The sequence below is a fragment of the Parambassis ranga genome, chromosome 17 (genome assembly GCF_900634625.1).
Source record: "Parambassis ranga chromosome 17, fParRan2.1, whole genome shotgun sequence".
NCBI lineage: Eukaryota > Metazoa > Chordata > Actinopteri > Ambassidae > Parambassis > Parambassis ranga.
The window spans coordinates 13,474,191-13,497,002 of NC_041037.1; the positions used below are offsets into that span (position 1 = coordinate 13,474,191).

Sequence of the window (22,812 nt, forward strand, 5' to 3'; positions counted from 1 at the left end):
ATTTTGGAGTTACTCCTGCTCTGCTGGGAAAAAGCTTTTACTACCAACACATATTGGTATGTGTAAAGTTTTTTTGACGTCTGTGTTTTATTTTGAAAGCCTCCCGGAAGTAGTGCCTCTGTAGCTGTTAGCTTGTCGCTGGGATCCTCCGCCTGTGTTTCGGTTGGTCCGCCTCTCCTCCCGACAAAATTCGGCTTTTCTCGTCGAGAAGCGTCCAAGTGGAGGAGGAAAGGGAAAGGAGAAGGGGGAGACTGGTCGCTGGCAAAGAAGAAAAAGTAAACGACAAATACATTTCAACTCGAACTGTCAGCGGAAAGTAAAAGCGGCACGAATCGGCAGCTCTGAAGTCGTCAGTGAGGTCCAAGCAGAGCTGGTTTTCCACAGTCTATGGTGTAAACACATTAGTGTAGTTCTGACATTGCGCCGTGAGCGACAGAGCAGAGGGAAAGGTCTCCTCCCAGTCTGTTGACGGATACAGTTTGGCTTCAGTGAAAGGAGACACAGCAGAGACCTGACTGTACATTACACCGGCCAGGTAAGACTGCCATGTGTGGATATAAATGTCTCATTAACGGCCACTTTTAGCTGAAGCAACAGTTGGTCTGAGTCGGCTCTGCTGTGAGACATATTTCCTGTCAGCTGGCAGCTTTCACAGTGTTCATCCATTTGTAAGACACTGTCATTTTACACACAGCAGTGTGTCGCTTTCTGTTACTGTGACTCCGGTGGTCAGATATGAGCTTCATGAATATGGTGTTCAACAGGTGTTAGCAGCAGCTCACTGCTGTCTGGGCCTTCTGCCCTGATTATTCTCCAAAGGCCCCACCTACTGTGCCACAGACTGACTTATTTTGAAAAGCAGATAGAATATTCTAGAAGGTTCTAACACTTAGTTTAGATGCATAAGCAGGCCACTGGTCACATTAGTCAATTATACAATAGCTTACAACATTGCACATGAACCAATTAGATTATGGGCATGGTGTGATGGTTGAAGTGGAGGCCCCACACAGGGAAGCGGCTGAGATGTTTACATGGGGCTTCAACAGTTCTGTAGATGTCCCCTGGCCATTAGGAGGACAGAATACAGACCGGCCATTGATAAGGCCAACTCATTAGTACCCCATTCACCACCATCAAAGCCACCTCTCAACGCCCATCAACATGAGTGTGCAGCGCACACACACACACACACACACACCGAGGATCACACATTTCCTGTACTGATGACAGGCTGAGTATGTTTTATTTTGAAGCCTTAGGTACCAAGACAGGCAGCGAAATGTTGGTCAGTTCTTTATTCACTGTCTCTCTTTTTCTCTTTCTTTCTTTCTCTCTCTCTCCCACACACACACACACACACACACATCTGTGTGTAATAGCAGGAATATGTTGTTGTTTTATTAGAAATGAAGTGGATGACGTCCATGAACAGCTGCCTTGTTCTATGCTGTTGGTCATAAGGCTGTCTGCTGCCATGCCTTGGAACAAACACTATCCCCCCTGCCCCACCTACTGCCATATCTGTACATTCACATTGTTCACTTCCTTTACATGTTTTGAGGATTTTGATTTTGAGGTTAGAACATATGACCTTTGACAGACTTACCGAAACTCATTACCTCTCTCGTCCTCTTTGGCGGCACAGGCTCACATTTGCGGTTGTGTGTGTAAGTTAGCCCGGGTTGCTGGCAGGATTTAACATGATGTGTGATGCATGTAAATTGATTAGTAACAGAAGAAGTGGGTGGGGGTGAGGTAGTCAGGATGGGAACAATGTCTTGCTTAATGCAAGGATTAGATGAGAAAAGGATGGAGAAGAGAGCTCCCTGTACAGGGATCGGTTTAATCTTCTTCCTGTGTCCATAACTTTTGGGACAAGGGATGAAGTGTTGAGATCATGTGGCGATGTGACACATGCAGCTGTAACCAATGCTGTAATACCTTATCAGCTTGTCTGGCTGCTGTGGAAGAAGCTTGCATCTAATCTGACACAGAATGCTGCTCGACTTGATCTACAGCTCTGTAGACACATTTTTGGAAAGTTTGGTGCAGGAGGGCTCAGTGGCAGCCCCTGCACCAACGGAGCCTGTCCTCAGCCAGGATCTGTTTCCTCATAGTGCTGTGTGTGGATTCCCCGCAGTGCACAGTTTGTTGAAGTAGGAGTCTGTATGTGTGTGGTTGTTTCAGGGTTTTTTCCTGTTTTTACTACTTCCTCACTGGTCTGAGTGATTCACATATTTTTTTCAACATATTACACAAACAGAGCTCACAGTATTTAAAGTAAGGTGTATGCCACTATAATTATGTTCTAAAGTATGTTATCATCAAAGGGTGCTTAACACTCTTCTCTCTGACTCACAGTAACAATAGGGACACACCCTATAAAGAGCAGTTTTTTTACAAAGCTGTTTTAATTACCTCATTAACTGAATAGTAATCAGCATATTGATAAGCACAAATTTGTTGGTAAAAGTAAGCTCTAAAAATCTAAAAGTAAGAAAATATAACCTCAACCTTCTTTGTCATTTTATACATTCAACAACAGTAAAAATGATTTCTTGGTCGATGTTTTGACGTTGAATAATGTTTGTTTCATTGCAAAGCTTTAGTTTATTGAAAGTAAACATGTTTACGGTATAAAATATACATCAAGAGCTTTGAACTTTGTCTAAACTTCTTGCAGCATTTTCATTGAATTCAGGAAAACTCAGGAACAGGATTGCGATTTTATTAGACATTTTGATTTCGACAGACATGCAACAATAACTGTAGACTGAGCAAAAAGAAAACATTCATGTCTGGTTATAATTTGTGCCTAATGTTTACAGTTATTTGACTGTTGCCAATACTATCCCAGGAAGACCAACGACTTTCCATCTCTGAAGTTATTCATGACTGTGCTTTAGTTTAGTTAGGTATGTAAAGATCTACTGTCACCCTTGAAGGCTTTCCCAGCTTGGTGCTTGTGGTGTGTGTGCCTGTGTACTGCATTGTGTGTGTTGGTAGTCACAAGGCAGTGTCTGGTTTGCTTGAATTCCACCCTACCCAGGAGCAGATGTACTGAGAGGAGTGGTGGTGACATTGCGGATACAGTCACACCCATACAGTCAACACACCCATCTGTTGGTTTGACAGTAGCATTATTTCCTTTTTTGAAATACCAAGCATTTTTTTATTGGCCAAAAAGAGGCCTACTACTGGTATTGTTTCTTCTGTATGTGCTAATTGGCATTGAAGCCACATGTTGACATATTACGGCATAAAGATGTAGATAGATGAAGGTGGATTTGTTTTTGCTGGCCTCAGGAAGTAAGAAGTTAGTAATCATGTACTAATCAGGTTGTCATCAACTTCGCATGTACATGTTCATCAAGCAGGAAATGTTGTCATGGCAACCATCTCAGATATGTAAGGAAGCTAGTGTCTCAGACCCAATTTCCCCTGTTTTCTGCAACTGTGTTAAGATTTTTGAAATCGGATTCATTGTCACGGCTCTGTTTCTCTCTGTGGCCTTTCATTTCTAGGACAGGTTGTGGTCGCAGAAGCTGGTGTTCAGGCTGTGGTTCTCAGTCTGAGTGCAGTGTTTCCCCTACCTATACCTATATTAGTAGACCCCCCAAAAAGGTCAAGTCAATTATATTTCATTTCATTTTCTCTAGGAGGTCTACACCTTGTTCTTTATTAAATAAACTAAATAGCCTTATGTTATTTATTTTATTGGCACAGCAGCATGTCACGTCTGTCTCTACATGGTTGCATGTTTACAATTCACCACTGCTGTCTGTGTACAGTGGCTTGGTGCATGTACACACACACCCAGAGCAAGTATTGATTATTCTGTCTATTTTTTTACCAGCACATAACTTTCATTCATTCCTAAACTGGCTGGGTAAAAGAGATAAAACTGGTTTTTGATAGGTCAGGAGCTGCAGTGACTCCTCACAGTTAATGGTATGCAGCGACCTGCTTCTGCCTACAAAGCGTCAGGGGCCTGTGTTAACATGTCATTACCTAAAAGAGAAACCAAAAATGCCTTTCTAAAGGAAAGACAGATTTTGTGGGAATTCTTTGGATGAGTGAGAAAGCCTGCAGAGTGAAACCAGAGAGTGGATTCTGAGCTTCTTGTGCTGTTGAGCAAAAAAATGAATTGCAGTAAACTCAACATCGCCATCTTGAGTCTTTGTGCTTTTTTATAGATGTATTTCCTTTTAGTTATAGGTTTAAATAATTATAATACATCCTGTATTTTATGCAGGCAGCTCAGTCTCTTAAGGTAAATAATCTGTTAATGTATCTGACGAGAAAAAATACAAGCCTGTGCCAACAGAATTAAGTTTAACTTGAGTGTTTTCCCTGTGGTTGAGGTTGTTCTGTAGGCCTCATAGCTTGCTGCCAGTGCATAACTGATCATCCTCTGCTCTGATTGGACAGAGAGAGGGAAGCAGATAAGGTAGGTGTGTTTACAGTGTAAACTATGTTCAAGGTTGAAGTTCCTCATAGACAGTGATGTGAGGTTAGATTTGGAACTCTCTGTCAAGCTGTCAGGATTACTTAATGAGCTGAGCTGTAGATTTAACACATGGGGCTCTATGATGTGTCATATGCAGAGGCTAATATACAAAATGCTATATACAAAAATGAATTCATAAAGGTGTCACAACATAATTGTATGTTTGTCTATGTTGTAGACAAAGGACATTAAAGAGGTCCCCGTATTATACTGTTAAACTGAGCTTCAGGGGCATGTAACCGAAGCAGCTTCATAAAATCCAGCGCTCTTGAATATCATCATTTCCACAAGTCAAAATGTCCTGTAAATCATTTATGTGTCGTTATAGGTTTAAATCTTTGCTCTTTTGCTTTGTTGGACTGTCTGACAAACTGGGATGGGCTGTTTTACGGTTTTATTATACTTTACAAATTTAAATCTGGCTGATACCTAATCTGTTTATTGAATTGTGAAGTTGTGTATGGCTGTGAGTGTAATCTGTATGAAATAGAGACATTTGGGGGTTGACATTGATAATTATTTTAGGAAGGACAAAAAAAACTGCGATGACTGCAAACAGATGTGGTGAGCGTGAGTGACATAATTGTTTTCTGCATTATGTCCTGTAAAAACACATAAACAGTGTATTGACCCTGGTGTATCTGTAATGGGCTCATATTGGTTCGCTCAATGTATTTGTCTGAATGTGGTGTGAATGTGTTTTTGTTTCTGTTCATAAGGGCACTGAACAGACAGTAGAACACCATGTAAATGAGAAAGAACGATGAGGCGTGTAGTTTATTAGATCAGCTGGGATAACAGAAGGTCTATTTTCAGCACTGTGATGTTCAAACTGTTGCATGCTCGTACATCTCCCTGTCACCCACCTGCTGCTCAACTTGACTCATTCACTTGGTGAATAGAAAGGACACAGCATGTGACGAACAAATAGTCCAGGGATTAGGCTTTGTTGTCTGATGCTCGGGCTCCTTTCCACTGGTAATGTACCAGGAACAGGCAATTTTTGTCTGCATCCTGATACCCAACAGCTCTCCTTACAGAACAGATAAACAACGTCAATCAGAAAACTGTCCTAAAGCACATTTTTACTTACTTTTTTTAATATTACCAGATTAAAATAGACCATCGTTGTAAACAAATCTACAGCGCTGTAAGGTTTCTGTGGCAATCCTTGAAAACAATGCTATAACAAAGCTCTTCAGACTTCATCAAATAATGGAAGTGCATTGTCAGTACCTTCTTTCTGCCACATGGTGGAGCACTCAGACTGCTTTCTGCCTCCCTGAAAGATGCCTAAAAAGTTCATGTAGTAGCTTCAACAAGAAGGTGAGCTGGTGTGTAGCTTTAAGGGACTCTGGTTTTAAATATAACTAAATATTATCAATAACTGTATCCTTGTGCTGATATCCCCTTCATAATGACAACTAATCCCCTCATCTCTCGTGTTAACACTCTCTCACACTCGTCTGCCATCTGTCACTTTGGCACTGCCAGGTGGCCCCGACACACTGTAAACGTATGGTTAGTAATTTCTGTATATTCTCACGGGACACCGACAACATGTGAGATTGTGTGTGAGAAAGAGCACTGCAGTTTGTGCTTTGTGTATGTTTCTGCTGTAACATGAATCAGTTTTCAGTTATTTGCTCTGTCAGATGGCTCGGTGTGTGTGCACCCGTGGAGATCATATTACTGTCTGGATTATTTACCTGAAGCACTCTAGTAACCAAAACAAGCAGAGTGTCGTTACCACCACAGACAGATTAGCTTTCGTTGATGATTGGCTGTATGTCGTTGCAGGTACAACACATGTAGTGATGCTAATAACAATCATACACAATACTAAATTAATAAAACTGTTGCACCAAAAAGAAAGATCATTATCAACTTAATCATTTGATATGTCTACACACTGTATTTTTTGCTGTTTAAAAGTACTACAGTGTCCTACTGAAAGGTTGAAAGGTTATACTACTGTCTGGTTGGGTGAAATGCTTTAAAGTACTCCCACTCACAGGAAGGCATACCTTTGTATGGATACAAACTCTCCTCCTATGTTATTTCCTTTGCATTTCACAAGACCATAAACCAAATATGGGCATATCCTGTCAGAGGGCAAGCGAGTCCATCCTGACAGGTAAGGAGGAATATAAAAAGATACGACCGAATAACTGTCCTAAATCCACCTCAGTCTTCACAGAGTACTCTTTGAGCAGGGTGGACAGGAGGAAAGATGCAGCAGCAGCATGCAGTCTTGCTTAAAGGCTCCCACAACAAATGAATCATTCATATTACTTATAGAGGAATCAGCATGTAAATTCAGCTGTGTGTGTGTCTGTGTGTGTGAGAGAGAGAAAGAGCGAGGGGAGTGGGTTGAAGGAACAGTGTCACTTTGATGGATTCCTTCATTTCTTAAGAACCCTTTATGAGTCTATGGGGAAGTTTGTTGGCATCCCAAACAAAGGTCAGTGTGTGTGCTTCCTCACTGTGGCCCTAGCTGGACACCTGTACCAAAAGACCATGCAAGTGTCCAAAACTGCACTCCATTTTGTTGCTTCTAAACTCTGTGGGCCCCACAGTTTTTGTCCTTTGCTGTCTTTTTTCTCTTTGGAGCAGAAACAGGTGTCCAAGAGATGCACAATCACTGCCTGTCTGCTTGGCCACAGCCTCAGTATCTCTTTTGCTCAGATCGGGTGCCCCATTCACACTTTGTCAAATTCATTGACTTTCAAAGCACTCCTAGGCTTTGTTTAACTATGATTTATAGACTCATATACTCAGGCCTTCACCGTGCAACGAGGCATCACATTTTGTCCAGGCATGCTTCTCGTACAGAGCCTCCTTGTATAGTTACCTTTCTGTACTGTGCCAAATAAGCAATGTTCCCTCTCCTCATGCTTCATATTGGAAAACAGGAGCCTTATCTGATGGTGTGAAACAGTTCTTTTTTTCTCACCAGGGGCAATCGTTTGCAGATCTGCAATTTAGGCATTTCATACTGGCGCCGTTAAAAAAACAATTACACCTCTGTATACCCTCCCTATATGTTAAAGCATTTGTTTTTCTTTACAACAGTGGAGTTTTATTTTATATTTGCTCTTCTCTGTGTATTGTTCTGACTAGGGATTTTAACTCCACTTTTTTTAAGTGCCTTCAGTTCATTTAAAAATAAACTAAATTACTTCCATGAATGAGCCAGGTGAACCTGGTGACCTACTTGTGATGAGAAATGGAGAGAGCATGAAGAGAGGAAGTGAGGGGAGACGGAGGGAGGATGAGGAGGAGGCGACATCATTTTTGAAGGAACCAGGGTGGGCTGCAGAGGAAGTGGCCTCAGTGTGACCCACGGCTTGAGCCTCTTCCTCCACCCGACATGTCTTTGAACCTGTTAGATGAACAGAGTCGCAGTGGTTGGAGGGAGGAGCAGCCATTCATGTGGCTCCTGATTAATAGTAACTCAGACCCCTTTGTGTGCACGTGTGGTGAGGGGAGCTTGTAAGTCAATCTGTCTGCGTGCAAGTCAGCGGGTCAGTCTGAGATCCTGTCTCCTTCTTTTATGTCCCACTGTCTCATATGTCCTTAAACCACACTGAATATACTCTGTGTATCTTACTTAATGTACGGTAATTAGATTCATTTAGGAATTCCTTTATTCTTTGGAACTTTGCAAATGTTTAGAAATCAAAACCAAAGGTACTTTTGACATCTAGTTGCATGACTTATATTTCTGTTTCTGTAAATTCCCCAAGTTTGACATGCTCAGTAAATCGTTTTCTGATGACTCTGCCATAGTGGGTTGTATCAGCAAAGGTAGGTCATTTTTAAATGGACAGCCCACACAAAATCAGTTTAATATGCCTACTAATAAAGATTTTGTAAAACCCCACTCCCGTTAACAAAGTTTTACATGTTTTGACAAATGTATTCTCTCTCGTCTTATTGTCCTGCCATCACCTGTCTTCCTGCTCAGCATTACCCAAGGCCTTCTACTCTGTCATAAAGTGATCCGTTGGACTTTGAAACGGTAGCACGGTAAATTCCTGCAGAGTTTATTGTGAGAATGTAGTCATGATGACACGATAGTCCTACAGCTTTGTAATAGCCAGTGCCTCATAGGCATTAACACAGTTTATGCCTGTAGTAGTTAAAATAACATGATAATGTGCTGTTGTCAGAATGACTGCTGCATTTTTTAGCTATTACCCAAAAACATCAGCACTTCTCATTTTCCTCTACACGCACTTTCCACTGACTTCTGCATGTGCTTGTATGGTTTCTTTCTTCTCATGCAAGTCATCTCAAGTGGTCATGTGCAGTAATCAGTCTGCTATCCACATGGCTGTCATTCCTGTCCCTGTTTGTCCAAATGTCCCTTATTAAGTGCAGATAATGAGGATCTCTACAATCTGAACTGTAAGCAGTCATGCCTATAGCTAACGACACAAGGAGGCTTGTTGCCTTGTTCAATTATTTCCCCACAACCTCCGGCTGAAGGTGCATGCACATGTCTTAGGTTTAATTTTGTTTTAATCAGCTGACAATCATATAACTTAGTAACCCTACAAACACCTACAACCACAGTTATATGTGGACAAAAGTGCAAAACATTTAGAAGAATCTGTTTTATGTGTGCATGAGACCATGTGCATTTCAGGTTTCATCTCCTCTGAACTGTGATATCTTTTTCATTTTAAGTAAACGAAACCGTTCACACTAAGAACAGAGAAAGATATCTGCACTGCCCCGGTGGCATGTTGAACTTTGACCTTTAAGGACAAAGGTCAGCAGTTTGTAGACAAATAAATTTGAAAATGAGCACATTAAAGTGAGCTACGCTTCTTGAATATCCGCTGATTTAGGGAGGCAGTGACAAAATATTGACTAATGACTTGTTCGAGGGCCTCTGGAAGACTCTGAATGTTAATGCAGGCGATCAGTTTTTCTGTTTTTATGTTCAGTTGTGTTGCATGAGCATCCACAGTGCTGCTCAAAAGTTTATGAACCCTTATAATTTACTATATTTGTGCATAAATATGACCCAAAACATTAACATCAACATAATGAACATGAACATTAGCCAAAATGAGGAAGGTTTTAGTTGATCCAAAAATAGGACTATTAAAGGTCCTACTTTTTGGAGTGATGTCGATTGACCACTCCTGTAGAGGGTTCAAGCAGCACTGTAGGGACAAAAATAGTAACTACTGTTTAAACAACATGCTGTAGAGTAAAGGCTCTTTCTCATAGGGTTAGGTCTTTACGGTTTCCCTCACGAAGCTCCCTGATAACTCTGTTTGCTTTTTCTCTCTCTCTTTCTATCCTGGGCCTCCTGAGAGAGGAAATCATGCAGCCTGCATTTTTCCACCACTAATCCTTTTGTCCTGTTTTACAGGTTTAGTGGCTGCTGGTGATTTCAGGTTGTTCTTATATTGTAGTATGTTTGCTGACTGTAAAAATGACACAGCATATTCAATAGAAAAAAAATAAAAAATATTTCATGTAGACATTAATTCCATAAAAGGCAAATGCATACTTGTACTTACATGGACTTTGCACCTTCTGACACACAAACCATCCTCATTGATGTCACCCTCTTACTAATCTTATTTCCTCTGTCTTTGAAAAACAAACTCCTTTACAACCTTTACAATGTTTTCTAATGAGCTTTGTGACGTACAAGCCATTATGGATAATTCCATCCATGCACACTTCTGTTTAACCCTTCCTGCATCATACAGCTGGGAAAAGGAACAGTTTGTGAACAAAATAGAAACGCTACAGACCTTTGGGCTTCTCTGTTCCACCTTTGCTGCAGCATTAACGTAAATGCAGTCAGTCTAGCTCAGGGGTGGAGACTGAAAAGACTGAATACGTTTGTTTATTGTTCCATATAGGCAGGGCAGTGTTGGACCAGGAATGGAGATCCATTGTGCAGTATCTGTCAGCCTTCGTCATGAATAGAGCTTTCAGAGGCAAGAGGGGCTGAGGCCAAAGGCAGAGCGCTCACAATAGCTTTAAGTTTTATGGCGATTCTGTCGCCAGCAGCAGATTTTTGGCACAAAACCAAATGCAACATACACACAGCTGCACAGCTTGCTTTCTCCAGCTGAACTCTCTCTCCATCACACACACAAACTCTTATCTCTCCCTCAGTCTCTGTTGCAAGCACAGAGCTCTCTGCCACACTATTCATTCCTTCCCTGCATCCATTTCCAGCAAACTCTACTCGGCCTGCACTAAGCTTTCTTTTGTGCAGTTTTTGGACAACAATGCTGTTTGTTTTCCGAGGGCAGAGCAGAGAGAAGCTGCCTGGCAGCCTCTCTGACTAGGTCGCCCATGTCTCCTACATGTCACCCTCTGTGCGTCTGCAGTGACGTCTGCAGGGCATTATCTGCCACAGGCCACTGTTTGTTTTGGGCTGCTCCAGGCTTGATAATGGCCCATTACTGGGGAACCAGAGGTTCATAGGCACCAACGTGGAAAGTGGAGAGACCTTGCTAATCTGAATGATACCCAGCTGGCATTCAGACTGCTCATACTTCGCTGCAGTTAGGGTCGTTTTTAGCTAAAACAAACTCCACAGCAGCCAGCAACAACACAGACCCGTTGGTTATTTTTAGTGCATACTCTAGTTGCTAACAATACCACTGAGGCGCTCTGCGTCACTTTATGCGTTGTTCCTAGACTTCCTGTGTGTAAGCCAGGCGATGTCCAAATACTTACTGAGCATCAACAAAGTCTTTTACATAATTAACTCATTACCTCCGGCCCCTCCTGTGGAAGGAATGCGGACAGTTGCATCAATGAAAAGAAAGAAAATCTTCCAGACTTTACTGTCTGCAGTCACTTTCTGTTCATTTTTATTCAATGTATTTTCTCACACTTGCATTATAGAAGCCACTACATGAGCCTCTCATCAGGTTATTTCCTAATCATTTTATCCATGTCCATGTCATTCCCTCTTGCACTGATACCAAAGGTGTCATGAAGTCACAGCCCAAGGCTGTCTTCTGTATTTAGTCTTTATACGTAGCTTAAGTAATTGTTAAAGCAAGTTTGGCTGCCTATGAGTTTTGTTTCTAATAGAGTACAGTGTGTATTCTGTTTGTTCCCACACGCACACACCTACTGCAGGTATCCATTAAACCTTCACTTGTAAATGCAATGCTTAACATACACCCTAATATTTAAGGCACATACCACCCACATTTAGGATTACACAACTGATAATTTGCTATCTCAACAGTAGGGTAACAGCATGGCTGACCCACTACCTTGAAACGGCGTCCTCAGCAGTACAGCAGCCAGATTTAGCACCTGACTCACTGATGTGTGTGAGAGCTAAAATAAGTCAAGAACTGAATGTGGATGTGGAAATTCACTCATGGTTCTTCTGCAGATGCACACCCAAAAATTAAACAAATTGATTATCACAAAAGAATCTGAGCAATGCAGCGTTCTGTGGAGATTAACCTAATTACTGGTTGCCTTTTGTAATCATGCATAAAGTCTTGGCTCTGTTTAATTGTTACCAGATACCAGAGTGTTACATGTACTCTTTGTTATCGCTGTTATCAGTCACTGTTCAAGGCAGTCAGAGTCCCTGACACACTGCTGACACATTGCTCCTGTTCACTCTCCACCACTGTATGTGCCGTCAGTAATGTTCAGACAATGGTGTCCTAAAACACATCATGATTCTTGACTATCACATGGATGTACCCAGCTTATCTAACTTGACATGCTGCTTTACTTTGCTCTTTTTGAGTTCATAATGAACAGGGCCTACTTCAAATTCCTGCAGGAAAACTTGTCAGCCATCATGTCTGTGCTCAAAACAAGGAATCATTCATAGGTTATTTGGGCAGGAGTAAGCCTCGAGTAATTGCACATGAATTTAGGATTTAGAAATCCCAGTGAAATGAGTCTAGTCTAGTCCTCTGTCTAGACACTGTGCTACAGTATGCTACAGTATGCTGGATTGTTGTGTCATGTAAAGAACTGTGCAGTATGCCAAATTCTTAGAAGCTACCTTGTGAGAGTTTGACTGAGACTTCTTCTAGGGGATATAGAAAAAAAAACACAGACTGTTATAGATTGAACCACATGTTTAATCTGAACAACTTTCCATTAACACCTTCAGCAGTCCTGCAGATTTTCCTGGAAATGTTTGCTTACACAGGAATAATGGTTACCCCTCAGCGAGACCAGCATAAAGAGCACTGAATTTCCTGGTATCCTCTTTGTACTGAGTGTGCAGCCAGCAGTCTGGGTGGAGTCCTGCAGGGTTCACTTATCTCTGTGGCCATACCTGCAGCTATGGGGTGGGAGCGGGGAGGGGGGTACTGCAGCTTCCTTAACCCCTTAAAGCACACATGATTTTACATTTCTACACCTCTGTATGTTGTTTATGGTGGGATGTATATGTCAGCTGCTGATTAGCTAAACTTTTTGTTGTTTTCTCTGTCTATAAACTGTGGCTGTTCCAACATTTTTTCAGCTATAAATGAATACTTTTTATTAATTAATGGATAAACATTTTGTTATTCCTCGAGTTGTAAAAATAGGGCAAAATCAAAATAACATCTTCTAAAATCACAACTTGTAAACTGCACTTTTTTGTGCAAACTCAGCAGGAAGAAATTGAAATATATGCACATCCTGTTGTCTAAAATAGGGACGTTGAAATGGATTGCCTAATCTTTTATAACATAACTCAAGGAACTGCAGCTTTAGGCGTTTCTCATAGCAAAATATACAAGAATAGTAATAATATTTAGAATAATCTTTTTGGCAGAATTGTGTTTCCTACAGTTTATTGTCTACTTCACTGGTGATACCTCCTGCTTTTAATCCTGGTAAACAAATCATCACAATATTGGCAGAATCAACTGTGTAAGAGCAGTTGCCAGACAAAGCAGGGCCTTTTTCTGGTGGGAAAGTAGTGATGTCACTGTAGTGGTTCTCACAGTCTGAACAAATGCAAACCCTCACCGTCTCCTGACTGCCTCACCCCTTCTCTCAGTAGCCAGAGTCTCTAGTTCATTTTCATAAACACAATCCTACTTTACTCAGCAGAAGGACTGATGACTGAGAATTACTGAGTTTGATAAGCACTATAACCATGTGAGAACAAGACAGTGTTTATAGTAAAGCAGGAGATGCTGACCTCAATCTGCACCAACTGAAGTACAGAGTCATGTTGTAGGTGCAGCAAGAGACGGTTTTTCATTCAAAAGTGCTGACTGGCATCAGAGAGTGTGAGAAGGCTGCTTTTAGCTTCGCCTGCAGACTGGGAAACTCCTGCTAGCAGGGGGAGGGGTGTACATGAGAGACATTACAGGAGAGTGTGTGTGTATACATGAGAGAAAAACCAGTATACTGGCTTGTGGCTGAAGCCTAGTTCTTTGAACTCTTTTGTTCAAAGCTGCAGACATCTGTCTGCATATTGCCTTTCCACAGTTCACTCTTCTTTACTTGTCTGTTGGCAAAGTCAGACACCAGGGAGGAGGTATTGCAGTGCATTAAGCATGCTTGCCAGAAGTGTTACAAGTAATTTAGTGCCAACTTTGACTTATATTTTAGCAGACAGAAAAGTCAAATTTTTGCACAATCATGCAGTATGCTTCACTGCAAACACTGCTTGAGCACCTGCTTTGTATGTACCTTTGTATGTCAGTTGCAGTCTTGATTTAATTTCACGCAAAGTAGTCTTCTATTCATCTGCAGGATACAGTTTTTGTTATGTTACTTGCAAAAATTAAACCATTATTTTCAGTAGCAGCTGCAGCCACTTGAAAACATCTCAGACATGGATTTTCAGGCCATGAGCACTAAACAGTGAGGCTGAGAAATATTCTGAACATTAATACAGATGGTTAGTGTCAACTTTTTTCAACCAGTGCGGGAATGACAGGCTGCCTGTGATAATATAAAGCACACTATACACAACTGAATGTAAAGGCAAAAACACACAGAGCACAATTAGTATCGAAAATGGGCTTTGATTTTATGAAATGACAGATAATGTGTGATATATATACACTGCATCCACTGGGGCTCACATAGTTAAAGGGACAGTTCACAGCAAATCATTCACTCTTTTCTCACTACAATAAACTCTTTGGTTTGTCAAAGCACTAATTATGCTCTAAGTTCAGGCTGAAGCATGTTTCTCAGGCCTTCATGTAAGAAATCATGCATGGGTATAATCTGCAGACATTTACTTGTCTGTGTCTTGTTTTATACTTTATGGTTGCATTGCACAGAACTTGGATCTATCTTATTCTTACTCAACATGCAGGTTTCTCAGCCATGACCTACACTTACCCTTAAAACTGGAGTTTCATGTAGGCGATGGGTAAACATTAGCAGTAACCTGCAAGGTCAAGGTAAAAACTGCAGTTCCAGGAAATGGCCACTGGAGAACAGCTCCAAGTTTTTCTCCAAATTGAGGTTAACAGGGCCAGTTATTACAGTGTCTGTTATAATTTGCCCCTTAAAACTGATGTGTGAGTGCTAACATAGTGTGTTTTATAGACCTACGAACCACAAAAGTGAGTTAAGAATTTGATCAATCAGTCATTCTTGGATGAATCTAAGGGAAGGCTTTGCATGTGTAAAAAGCATGACTCTAAGCTACCACTCATCACCTAACACCAGACAAATGAGCAGACAGCAGTACTTGAGCCTTAAAGCAGTGTATTTCCAACAGTCTGGCTTTATTGCAAAAGTGGCTCCTGTTTAAAAAAAACCTCAGAGACTGACTGAAGAGACCACACATACTGTACAGTTGACAGGACTTACTCTTCATTTAGCCTTTAATGAATGTTGTATGTATTCGTCAGCAGCCAATATAAAAGTTTTTTTTGGTCTGAGCTGTATCAGTTAGACACACACACACAGTTTTTCATCTCTGAGTGTTGGTGTTAATGGCATCGACTCATAATGGTTGCCTGTTCTTGGCACTTTGAACAGTGTGCTAATGAATTTCATGTGTGCGGGTGGGTTTGTGTGTGTAAGGTGGAGCGGAGCAGTGGGGCCTTGCAGCTCTGTGCAGTAGGTGGTCCTGGCTGCTTCTGTGTGCAGTAAAGAGGGGTGGTCGCTTTCTGATCCTTGGAGGTACCTTTTTTTTTTTGCAAGGCCTCTATACATGGTGGTGTTTAATGCCGCACGCTCATGTTCCCTCTTTGGTGTCCTCCCAGTCCCAGAATGGTGGTGCTGGTAGTAGCTGGCATCACATCACAGGGTCTGCACGGTTTGACTGAGGTGATTCACTTTGAATGCTTTGCCTGCAAAAACCACTTGCCAGCAGGATATAAGTCCTGCCTCTTCCTTTTACTCCCCGTGGTGGTTGAACTCATATTTTTGGTGCCATACAGTATTAGACCCTTAATTTTGGCTTCACTTCGTCTTAAATTATAGCTCTCTAGGTCTCTCCCTTTTTACACACACACACACACACACTAGGCTCAGTTAAACAAGGATATTTGCTAGCTTGTCAGTCTGTTCTTGACTAAAAATGTACAATATTCTCCACAGCAAACACAAAAAATATGTCTGCAGTTATTGTTATTGTATTACTTTTTCATGTAATGATTTTCTGCATTGCAACAGATTTTAAGGTAATTGCAAAACTTTTGATTTGTAGTTTGTGTTAGGGAAAATGTCTGTAAACCATAATACTTTTGATCAGAAAACCTAGCCAAGTAGGTTTGATTCCTAAACCTAACCACACAGTGTTTGAAAACAAGTCAGCAAGTAAAGAAAATGTCTGATACACTGCTCCAACCACAGTCTCCTTGGTGTAAATGTAGACTTGGCTTAATGTCACTGTCTACCCCATTTCTCCTGATGTGCCTGAATCACCCAGCCAGCAGTAGACTCTCACCTACTCATATAGGAATATATGACTAGAGAAATGTTAGTAATAATAAAGGAGAAAAAGCATAATACCATTACAATAAAAATATGAAATAGTTTAAAATTAGTTTAGACTGATATTATAAACGTCATTAACACCTTGCACTACCAGTAGTGTGTAGTTGTAGCTATCATTGTCACTGGGTGCCAGCCTTTCAGGTTGTATTGGGTTCCAGGTGTCCGTCATTCATTGTCTCCCTTATGGACACTGCAGCATGATTCTGAAGTGCTGTCGTCCCTGTCAGCCACCTGCTCACAATTATTCTCAACTGACAAGATGCAGTTTGCAATCTGCTCTGCTTTTATTTACAGCTCTGATCTGTAATTAAGAATGTTTAACTGTCAGCTGTAATAGCAGCCTTCATGGCAAATCATGGCTCATTAGCTTTAAACTTTTTGCTGGGATTGTTTTCAGGAGAGAGCGTCTTGATTGTCAGTGCAGCCCTGCCGTGTGAAATCTATTTGCATTTCTAATGTTTGCTCTTTATTCACTGTTGTACATACTCAGTCATTTCTGCTCTGTGTTTGCATACTACACAGTTTATAAACTGCTCAGTCTGCTTTTATTATGTGGTAGTGCCATGACGTCTTTTTTTTCCCTGGCAGCAGGAAATTGCCTGTTCAGAAAAATACTTGAAGCAGCTGAAGTACAAAGAAACTGGTGAACTGTCCTGTAGTTATTGCCAGTTTTTCAAGAAAGACAGTGAGTTCATTAAAGATAAAAAAAGAACTTGTCATTGAAATGAAATCATACTTGAAATGATACAATCTTTTGAACCTGAAACCTTACCCTACCTGGCTGTAAAAAGATGCGGCTTGCTTCCTAAAATAGAAAGAAGGCTGTGATCAGTTTGGTTTCAAAGATTTTGAAGATTGGCAGCAGCAAACCCCTTCATCTTCAGTGGGGTGAAAAATGCCAGATAATTTGATAGATAAGCAAACATATGGCATACAGACTGTCACTGCACAACACAGAAGTGAAGGCCCTCACTCATCATGTGTGGATAAAAGGACTTTTCTCTCTCTCTTCACTCTGCCTTCCCTTTATGACTAAGCTGACAGTGTCGTCAGGTTGATTGTTCACCTGTATATTCTGCTGGAGGCCTTTCATGTTTCTCCCTTGTTATCAATAATATTTCAGCCCTGAGTCATCTCTGGCTGGGCTTCCTTTGTCGTTATTACTTATCTTTAGAGGGAAATAAAACTCTTTAATCAGGCATTCCCTAGGAGAAGTCCTAAAATGGAGCTTTTCCTTCCCTTCCCTTCCCATTTCTGTTTTTTTTGTCTTTATTCATCTCTCTCACTCTTTGTTCCTGAAATAAAGAGCAGTGTGATCCAGTGACAGGATGAGACGCTGTTTGGTAGGATTACATCCTGCAGGCTAAACGGAGTGCAGACAGGCTCCAATATTTTGTGGCTTAAGTGTAAAGAACTGGCTTTAGTACTGTTCATGGCTTGTTGTAAGTTCATGCTTGTTGCATTCTCTGTAGATTTCTGCATTATTGCTTTTATTTACTGTTACTCTGACCGAGGTTTGATCTCACAACCCTATACACATAAATCAAATGCAATTGCATTTTTCACCCAAAACATTGAATGTTTTTAGTAAAAACAAAAACGTCAAAGTACTTTAACAGTAAGGCATCTCACTCACTCACAAAGTGTTACCTTGAAAAGCTGCAGATGGAATAATGCATAAGTAATAACATGCTTTACAATGTTTTATCTGCGTGTGATTTTCCACGTATAAAATATAACCCAGAGCCTGCACAAGCTTTTCTTGTAGATTTCACCATAAGTTCTGGGAAACTGCAGAGAAGCTTCCTACTCACTACTGAGAAAAAATAGTGATGTGTGTCATATGAAGGCATTGTTTGTATTGTGTTACAGGAAACGTGTGTGTTTTTCTAAGACACACAGACAAATGGCAGTAAAAGGAAGTAAGAGAGCAGGGGAGCAACATAAGAGCCAGAGCTCCCACATAGGCTGTAGCATGTGTCCAGGCTTGTTCCCATGCAGTCTGTTAATGATTAGCAGGATGTGGAATCACAACTCAGACTGTCTGCAGCTCTTTGCTTCTCAGTCACGTTTATTTTTTAACCCTTAAAGCTTTATGGTGCCCCAAACGTTTGTTTAAATATATTGCAGTGTCAGATTTCGACTCAAATTTGGAAGGTACCTGGTTTGAAACCTGGCACTGTTTTAGTAATTCAACACTCATCTATATATGAAGGACGTCCTCTCTATACTGTCACAAAAAAAATTTGATTTGCATATTGCCATTCTGCAGAGGAAGTATGGAAGATGGGAGGTTAGAAGTTTACACATAACACATGCACCTGTATGGACCTGTATGAATATGTAGTCAAATCACTACTGGCCTCTTTTCTGCCTGGTTATGTGAGACACAAGCTGCGTCAAACAACGTCCCATGATCTGAAACATGCATTACTTTTGCTGCTGTAAAAACAGAGCATTTTTTTAGTTATATTGCATGTTCTCTCATCACATTCCTGCCTTTGTTATTCACACTTGTGCTGTTTTGTGTTACAGTGTTTGCTTTGCCCAAGATGTCTTCAAAACCTCACGGCTCCAATAACATCGCCCATGCCCGGCGGATGGTGCAGCAGCTCAGAATAGAGGCGAGCATCGAGAGGACAAAGGTACAGTCCAACAATAAGTGTTTTCCATGAACCTTCACGTTCACCTTATGATCTGTTTCATGTTTCATCGGCTGCAGTTTTTTCCAGGCATTTTCTAATGACACTTGTTGATGTAAATGAAATAAACATTTAACACATTACATATTTCCTGAAGAAGTTCAGTAATAGGTTTTGATACATGCGTGAATATGTTGCAGAAAGGAGCATTACGTGATTTCAATCAGCTCTTGCATACAGTGGGAAGACTATCCACCCCCTGCTTAGGAGAATATAATGATTTCATCTTGCATAAATATTGGCTGTGTTTTACGTTGGATTGACTATGTGTGTGTGTCACCACAAGAAGAAAATCCAGCTAATCCCTTTGCTGTGTTTTTGTTTTGCATCTTTTGTGCAGGTATCCAAGGCCTCTGCAGATCTTATGAACTACTGCAGTGAACATGCCAGAAATGACCCTCTCCTCATGGGCATCCCTGCTTCAGACAATCCCTTCAAGGACAAAAAACCATGCACTATATTGTAGTGGATGCCACTTAGCCTTTATGTGTTTATTTTTTTATTTTATTTTTTGCTTATTAATGTTGCTGGATTCTTTTTGTTGGGAGGAGCGAGGGGTGGACGGTGATCCTAGCATTACCGTGTGTCCGCCTGTGCTGTTAACACCTGGTTTTTCTCAAATGCAGGAAGTTTTGTTGAGAAACAAAATGTTGTGTGGCTGCTGCATTAGCCTGTATTATTCACTGAAACTATTGACCACTGTTCAGACTGACCACTAACAGAAAACTACATGAGTTGTGAGGACAGTGGGTGCATAATGTTGTTAGCACTACTGGCGATCTTCAGTGATGGGATTGGTCCTTCATGTTTGGGCACTGACTGTTATTTGTCTCTCTGGTTTGCCTTAAATGGATACAGAAGTTTCCCACCCGTCCTTTAAAAGTATCAGATTAAACATTCCCACAGTATTCTGTGCTGTTTAAATCACTAAATTCAGACCATAATGTATTATTGACTAAGGTATTAACACCTGTTCAGTTGTGTTAAATTACACTGTAAAGGTATTCTATAACCCATCACAGCTGCAGCAGCCCTGACTGGTCTATGACAATCTGCATCCATTTGAATCCACTGTCTGGTATTTGCAGTAGTACGATGTTATCTGTAATATCTATAACATCATGCTCCATTTTCTTTGCTCACAGAGCAAATTAGATAAATGAAATGCTTGATCACATTGGTGCAGATTAGTTGATTAGCAGTTAATTGACGTTGGGTGCAGGGCAGCACTGTGTAATGAAAACCTGGGGACCAAGCCAAACTGCATTTTTATAAATATCTATCCAAATATCATCTAAACGAGACATTCCTTTTTCTGTAGTAAGTTTATTTTCTATACGCCAACAACACATAACACACCAGCAACACTGTGAGCTACGCCTTCTCATCACAACAAGTGTCTTAGTCAAGTGAATGTGCACATCCTTGTCTTTAACTGTTGTAGGTACAGATGGATGATAAAACCACTCTCCCGTGCTCTTACATTATTTTTCTGTTTTTCCAAATTTAATATTGTGTCAGTGGGGGCGCTTAAGTCTAACATGTCCTGCATGTTGTGAATCGCTAATGGGAGTCTGCTATGGTAAATTTAACTGCATAGAAAGTACAAATTGAATTTTTCTTCACTCTAAAGCCTTACTTATGTTTGCCTTGTATAATAAAGAACACTTTATTGGGAGTAATTTCTTTAAAAAACATTTCTATCAAATGTTTTTTATCTGTGGGATGAAAGTGATTTGTAACAATATTGTGCCATCTGTTTTTGTCTACATGTCACTAGCAATTTGTGTTTCACTTACCTGGTGCTCCGCTTCTCAGCAGCAGTTTTGGTATTGTTGCTTCCTCCAAAGGGTACTTTCAGGTCTTCAAATCAGCAGTGTTCATATCTAATTGTGTTTTGTATGATTGTGTCCGGCAGTCACTTCTTACTTGCAATAAATCAATCCTATATGCCTCCTGAGGATCAGATTACCACTGCCATACTTTAACTTCAGCATCATTGTACCATCAATAGATTAATTGTCAACTGTCAAAATCAGCGTTTTGATAAATGTCTATTAATATACCAACCTTTGTATGAAGACTAAGATTAATAAAGTGAAGCATTCCTACAGTACCATACTGTGCTAATATCTCAATAAAATATGTTGCGCTGCACAGTTGTGTGCAATATAGAATCCTGACATTGTATTTCTAGCCACTTCCTCTCATTTGTCATTTATTTATATCTGAGGGACTCCGGGCCTCTCTGCAAGCTGAGAGCACACCAGCTAAATATAGAAGGTACCGAACCCTGATTTCCGCTCTTGGAGAGAAGAGTACCTATTTTGGGAAGCAGTCTGCTGAGCCTGGGAGTCTGTTTTCTTTCTGCGTTGGTGGCCACTTGGGTCAGTCTGACCTTGATTCTGCTGGCCAGCTGCTAGATGCACTGCTTGGTAACATTTGCTGCTGCACACAATGGGAAGATCACACAGGAACAGCATATTGTCAGCTATTGTAAAAACTGCAGATACAGAAGGGAATATGGCGGTTCTCACACATACAGGAGAGGGGTGCTGAAATAACAATGTCACCTATTATTTATTGTTTGAGATCTGAATAGACTTTAAACTTTCCTCTTGTTGTTTTCTCACAGAGTGAAAAAAGATCGGTGTCACTGCAGGAAAAACCAGGTGCACAAAAGATGCTCCTGTACAAATTTGACACAGGCTGCCTGGATATTATGTGTAAGAATGAATGCCCCTGAAAGTAATCCCGGTTTGTCATTGTGCAGCTGTGTGAGAATCAGAAGGGGGGGGCAGCAGCGCCTGGCAGGCCTGCTCACTGACCATGTGCCCCACTGTGGAAATCTGTCCTGGCAGTTACAGTGTCAGTGTGTAGGAATGTGCTGATGTGGGGGAGAGGAAGGGGAGGGTGAGGGTGGAAAGTGCAGGGTGTGGACTGCAGTGGCACTGTTGATCCTCTGGTCGGTCCAGCTGCATATATATCTCAGTGATACTATTAGAGTAACTACATTTCAGAGGGAACAGTTTGATGAAAGTATAAGTGTGTAGTTTAAGGCTGATTTTCTCTATATTTTGCAAGAGTTTTCTTAGGACGTTTCCCTTGTTTTTCCTAATCTGATTTCTCTATGTTCCTAATCTGCAGCGCAAATAGTATTATACACTTCTCAATGATGCTATTGAATCAGGTTATACAATACAGACTGCACCATATGTAACCATTCAAGGTTCAGTATGACTTATCAGATCATGAAATCATGGTCTATTTTTGGAAACACTCTGACGTCATGTTGTAATTGAGCCTTGACTCTGCCCTTCTAACATCACCTAGAGGCATCACTGGATCCTCATCTGCTCCAGTCACAAAATAACCTTTTCCCTTCCATCACAACAACGCCATGTTACATCAGTCAGTGTCACACCCCACAGTCACATGCCAGGTAACCTTTCACATAGTGCTCACTGAAGCTACAGGGAGCTGATCTAGTTCCACTCCTGATCTGCTAGAAGTGCAATCAAATCATTTTTGCATCAGGCCAGACTATGTACATAATATTGTTAACCCTAACTAGTACTATCTGTGTTATGTGGCTTGATATACACAATGAACTTGGAAGTTCAATATAATATCTCAGCTTTTAATATATGCAGTGAG

At 40.9% G+C, this 22,812-nt stretch overlaps 1 protein-coding gene across 1 annotated transcript; it reads left to right on the forward strand.

Moving 5' to 3' along the window:
- Positions 1-148: 148 nt before the first annotated feature.
- gng12a (guanine nucleotide binding protein (G protein), gamma 12a) lies at positions 149-21,271 on the forward strand. The gene is made up of 3 exons (XM_028428658.1): positions 149-535; positions 18,989-19,098; positions 19,496-21,271. The coding sequence occupies exons 2-3, from the start codon at positions 19,006-19,008 to the stop codon at positions 19,619-19,621; spliced, it is 219 nt and encodes a 72-aa protein (XP_028284459.1). The 5' UTR covers positions 149-535; positions 18,989-19,005; the 3' UTR covers positions 19,622-21,271.
- The last annotated feature ends 1,541 nt before the right edge of the window (positions 21,272-22,812 follow it).

What these genes read in the sequence shown, in the direction of transcription:
- gng12a (XM_028428658.1), top strand. Translation starts at nt 19,006, where the DNA reads ATGTCTTCAAAACCTCACGGCTCCAATAACATCGCCCATGCCCGGCGG. An exon ending in CGAGCATCGAGAGGACAAAG is followed by an intron (nt 19,099 to 19,495) that starts GTACAGTCCAAC and finishes TCTTTTGTGCAG; the next exon opens with GTATCCAAGGCCTCTGCAGA.